This window comes from Cyphomyrmex costatus, unplaced genomic scaffold (genome assembly GCF_001594065.2).
Source record: "Cyphomyrmex costatus isolate MS0001 unplaced genomic scaffold, Ccosl1.0 scaffold378, whole genome shotgun sequence".
Classification (NCBI taxonomy): domain Eukaryota; kingdom Metazoa; phylum Arthropoda; class Insecta; order Hymenoptera; family Formicidae; genus Cyphomyrmex; species Cyphomyrmex costatus.
In genome coordinates, this window is record NW_017277972.1 from 293,966 (window position 1) to 299,732 (window position 5,767).

The 5,767-nt window shown below is 31.7% G+C and overlaps 1 protein-coding gene across 1 annotated transcript; it reads left to right on the forward strand.

The window, feature by feature from the left end:
- The first annotated feature begins 1,018 nt into the window (after positions 1–1,018).
- LOC108776765 (uncharacterized) lies at positions 1,019–2,495 on the forward strand. Its single transcript, XM_018543471.1, has 4 exons — positions 1,019–1,397; positions 1,473–1,779; positions 1,849–2,018; positions 2,095–2,495. Exons 1-4 carry the CDS (start codon positions 1,158–1,160, stop codon positions 2,476–2,478), a joined length of 1,101 nt encoding a protein of 366 aa, XP_018398973.1. The 5' UTR covers positions 1,019–1,157; the 3' UTR covers positions 2,479–2,495.
- The last annotated feature ends 3,272 nt before the right edge of the window (positions 2,496–5,767 follow it).

Here is a 5,767-nt window from a genome sequence, read left to right on the forward strand (position 1 = left end):
TATCCTGAGAGTTTCTTTCAATCGCTTTCGTGTAGATAGAGTGGACTAAACTGAGTCAAAAAGTCCTGTGTCATTTCGCAATGGTTAACGAGATATTAATTTTTAAAGATAGCCGAATATTGATCTTTAATAATTTTATTCTCAAATACTATCAACTTTACAAAGATTTTCCATAATTTTAATATTAAATTGCGCATAATTCATTAATGTTATTGTGCTAATGTCGTTAGACAATTCAAATTTGCCTCTTAGTGATGACGCTGTCAAGCTGCAATTTTCATTGGCTGGATTTTTTTGGGATGCGCAAGAGAATACCCTTGTATTTCTACCATGGTTAGTATGCTTTCCTTTTAGAGGACACACTCGACACAAACATTGTTCTATCTTTATCATTCGTTGAATGTTAAGAAGGATAGAACGACGTTTGTGTCGAATGTGTCATCAGGAAAACATACTTAGTAATTGCTGATTTAGTTGCTCAGTATTGTTAATTGTTTTAAGATGTAGATATTATACGTATGTACGGTTCGAAAATACAGTTTATATATAAACTGTATTAGATATATGTAAATTTTTGCAATTTGGATTTCACAGTATTGCATTTTGCAATGATTTAAAAAATATATATATTTTTTAAATCATTGCGAAGTGCAATACTGTGAAATCCAAATTGCAAAAATTTAAGTAGAAATGGCCATATAATGCCTCATTTCCCGAAATCTCCTACAAGAAGAGAAAAATGGATAATCTATCGTGCCTCTGGTCGTGTCAGTTGGACACCTAAAAAGTATTCTGCCTTATGTAATGTAAATAGATATAATATTATGTAACTATCATAATATATGTATATAATGATAGAATTATCATATTTATATTAACGTAAAGACAGGGAACAGTTCACAAAGCTCTTAACTATGTTCCATTTCACGTATGATGCACAGGATTTATCCTTTTATTCTAGCTTGTTTAATACAGGTCTTAATAACATTTGAATACTCCCGCGTATTAACTAACGTACTTCCGGTATCCCTCTAATGACGATGTTGTCTGATCCCTTACTTGAGGGTCCCTAATACCTAACCTAATAATCTACTGTCTGATAAGAAATTCTCGAGAAATTCTGAAAATTACTGCTTTTCTGATTTTTAGTTTGTATCATGCCATATAACTATTGTGTTATTCCTAATTGCGTTCAAAGATATAAGTGCAGTAAGAAATCAGTATTTCGAGTGCCAAGTAACATTAAACAACGCGAAGAATGGATTGTATTAATTCAGCATGCATATCATGATATAAGAATACCTAAAATTTTCCTCGTTTGTGAGGATCATTTTAAGGAAAATGACATTATAACAAGAAAAGTGATTAAGAATTCGGATGGAAAAGTAATATTTGAGGTAATGTTGTTATTATATTATATAAATCGAATTTACTTCTATATATGTTAATTATGATTTTCCATCATTTTTCAGCGAAAATTAATAAGAAAAAGATTAAAAGATGGAGCTAATCCTTCCTTTACGTGTTCGCAAAAAAGAGAGATTTTGAATATTGACAGTGAACAGCAGCAAATAGATCAAGTCGATGAAGGAAACTTAATAGAAGACAGCAGATCAAATCAGGATAACAGTGATACAACTTTAACAATTGATCGAGATAGTGAAGGAAGCTTGATAGAAGATGGTACATCAAATCAGAATAGCAGTGATGTACCATCTTTACCTGTAGCTTTGAATTTACAATTACAACCAACCTCGCCTATGTATTGTGAAGAGCAACGTAAAAATTTACTATTTTATTATGCAATAATTATATTAAGGCTGTTTATTATTATAAGATATATTTTAGAATTATTAATCGAGAAACAGAATATTTTTCAAAAATTATTACACAATGAAATTCAAGTTAACTTGCCCGACATAACATGGGGATTTCATCGCACTTTTGAATTACGTCCACAAATGTTATTCACTCAAGCAAACATGTCCAAGGAAAAAAATATGATTATAATAAAACAAGTAAGAGTTAATGAATAGTAACCAATATTAATATAATAAGCTATGTGTTTAAAAAGTATATTTTTTTCTTTATTAGGTTATAATTTACGAAAATTTACAATATAAAGTACTGTTTTTCAATAAAGAAGCGCTATTAGGCCAACATATATTAGGAAATCTAAATGACATAAATTTACTATTACAACATGCACACAATTTGGCTTTATGTCAAGGAGGCCCGGTGATTAACAATTTCAAAAATATTCATTCACTATGTGCTATACAAGACAACATAACTAATACGTGGCGACATAAAAAATGTCCTATACAGACTTCTGGAGAAGAAGTATGCAAGTTTTGTGTATCTTTATACAAATCTTTACAACAAAATGCTGTTCGTAATGAGCACCGTATTTCCAAAAAGATAGTACTTACACCTTCCACTCATAAGAAAGTAATAGCATTAAGGGCTGCTAAATGAGTTAAAGTTCAAACAGTACAAAGACATTTTTAAGTTTATCAACAAAATTTAATAAAAGATGTTTGTGCAATTATTACAACAGTTCCTTTAATTATTATAGTTTCTTTTATTATTATAGTTTCTTTTATTATGTTTCTTTTATTAAAATCTTATTATCTATTCACATATCTTTTAAAATACTTGGGGTTAGGTGTTATACATATACGCCACCTTCTGGTTAACTGCGGAATGTCCTCAGGAAAATCACAGTGATTTTACATGAGTAGAAATACCTATTATTCTTACCCTGTGGTCTGGGGGTCTATTCTGTACACGCTTACCGACAACTGTCGGTGTCGTTAAGTAGCGATGGCCAATAAGAATCGCACTTTTCTCCTAGAACAGTCCATATCATTGGTTATCGCTACTTAACGATACCGACAGTTGTCGGTAAGCGTGTACAGAATAGGACTTAAGGCAGTTAACGACATCGTTGCGTAGATATCTTATGGTATAAAAAGCTGCGCAACGATGTCGTTAACTGCTTAACGAGTTACAGAATAGGGCCTCTGGGAGTCTATTCTTGAAAAGAAACTTATACGAAAGTCTAGGGAAATATTACAGTGTACATACGTTACGTATACTATAGTATTTTCCTAGTTTTTCGTATACGTTTCTTTTCAAGAATAGACCCTCAGACCACGGTGTAAGAATAATAAGTGTTTCTACTCATGTAAAATCACTGTGATTTTCCTGGGTATCGATTATGGGGTCAATCACGTACCTTTTCCCCTAGGGCGGAAACGTGAAAAGTGAAAATTTTTTGCATGTATGTGTGTATATGTTCAAGTCTCTACGTTACGTATACTATAGTATTTTCCTAGTTTTTCGTATACGTTTCTTTTCAAGAATAGACCCTCAGACCACGGTGTAAGAATAATAAGTGTTTCTACTCATGTAAAATCACTGTGATTTTCCTGGGTATCGATTATGGGGTCAATCACGTACCTTTTCCCCTAGGGCGGAAACGTGAAAAGTGAAAATTTTTTGCATGTATGTGTGTATATGTTCATACATGCATTTATAAGTTTTCACTTTTCACGTTTCCGCCTTAGAGAAAAAGTTACGTGATTGACCCCCATAAAACTTTTTTCCTAGGATGAAAAGTGAAAAGTGAAAAATTTCTCCATTAACTTTAATGGTAAAAATTTTCACTTTTCATTCTAGGAAAAAAGTTTCGTGATCGATACCTTGGGCTCTTAAGATGATGCTGGACTAGAGATCCTATATGGAGAGATGGGCCAATGTCCGGCATGATGTTGTGAAACCGGAAATCACGTGATCTTGGAAATGCGCGCCAATATATCAACGCCAATTTCGAAACATCACGTAAAGGTGCTTTTTCATGCGCAGCACGCTGCAGCAGCAATTTGTTACTATTGGTTAAGAATTTTATGTAAGCTAGATGACGCACTTCCGGCGCAAAATACATTTTGCCGCAGTTCGTTGAAGTTGAACCGAACGAACAGCAAGCAGCAAGCGGCAAAATCGAGGCAATATTATTTATTGCAATAAATATTAGGAAAATAAACGAAGAATGGCTTCAGATAAGGTACGAATGTTTGTAAATTAGATCATTTTATACTTTACACTTTACTCTTTAATTTGTGGTAAAGTATAAAATAATCTAATTTACAAACATGTATCCGTACCTTATCCGAAGCTATTTTTCGTTTATTTTCCTAATATTTATTGCAATAAATAATATTTTCATAATGAAACGACGGACATATTGTACGCTTTCTCGATTTTGCCGCTTGCTGCTTGCTGTTCGTTCGGTTCAACTTCAACGAACTGCGGCAAAATGTATTTTGCGCCGGAAGTGCGTCATCTAGCTTACATACAATTCTTAACCAATAGTAACGAATTGCTGCTGCAGCGTGCTGCGTATGAAAAAGTACCTTAACACTACTTGTTTATTATAACTTTGTTAACTCGAAGTTGTAATGAATAATCATTAGAAAAATTTTATTTTTCGTAAATATAGAATTGTGGATAAAACAGACAAAATAGACAAAAACGTGCAAAACGTATTAAATTCGAATAAAAAAGTTGCTTTCCATTTACACACAGTGTGATACAAAATCTGAAGTGATACGAATATTTTATATTTAATCAATGACTTTACTACTTATTTATTTGGTGAAAACTTATCGCATAATAGCACAGATTTCTAACCTCATATTAGTCATATTTAATGTGAGTTAACAAGACTTGATAAATCATACGATCTCGAGTTTGTGCAGATTGTTGGCAAAAAATCAATTGAATAGGGAGTTCTCATGATTTTTGAAAAATATAACATTTTATAATTTATATATATATATCTTTAACTGCAATGTTCAAATAATTTTTAAACGTAAATTATGCAAGAAAATAAATAATAAAGTATTGCAATATTTGAAATGCCGAAGACGGTCCGGATACGACCGAGCTCTCCCGAACACGTTGTGACGTCACACTGCAACAACGAAACCACAATTCTTCAGCAGGAAATTAATTTATTTAAAAAATGAGCAAATGAAACACATACAAAACGTGTTTTGTACCTTTGTGTAAAAGTACGACAATTAAAACACCAGGAAAATTGTTTTTTTTATGTGCCTCAAGCTGAAAATGTGAGAAAAAAGTGTTTTAAAAGTGCACATCGTATTGATGAACCAGGAAAATGGAATTATTTTTGTTGTGAAGATCATTTCGATGTAGGTATTATATAAAATATGTTTTTTATGCTTTAATATTATAAATTTGTAAAAATATTAATTATGTTCGTAAAAATATCCAACATAACCTAAAACGTAAGCTAAAACATTGAATGTTAAATGTAAAGGTATTTTGGGAATTTGTAAAATTATTACATCTAAAGAGTTGCTTTTATTCCTCGAACTTCTGGAGCATTATATCGCTCATCATTAACAATGTATTCCCAAACCATAAATACCGTTATTTTCGGTAAGTTTGTCGAATCGGCTTTAATAAAACTTGGATCTAGTTCGTTTGACATTTTAATTTTGAAATTTATATAAAGAATTTTTAAGAGTTAATTTTGCTTTGACCACAGTATATATATCCTTACACTGTGCTTTGACTTTCAACATAAGCAGCCGATTGCAGACGGTTTACTACAGTGTGACGTCACGCACTTGTCAGCCAATCAAAATCGTTTTCTCAAATTTCAAATATTATTAAACTTTATTTTAGTTTTTTAGTACCTATCCATTGCTAAAAATTACAAATTTTATTATACATA

Coding starts and splice junctions, on each gene's coding strand:
- LOC108776765 (XM_018543471.1), top strand. CDS start 1,158: ATGCCATATAACTATTGTGTTATTCCTAATTGCGTTCAAAGATATAAG. Junction 1,780..1,848: donor TATGTATTGTGAAGAGCAAC/GTAAAAATTTAC, acceptor GATATATTTTAG/AATTATTAATCGAGAAACAG. Junction 2,019..2,094: donor ATATGATTATAATAAAACAA/GTAAGAGTTAAT, acceptor TTTCTTTATTAG/GTTATAATTTACGAAAATTT.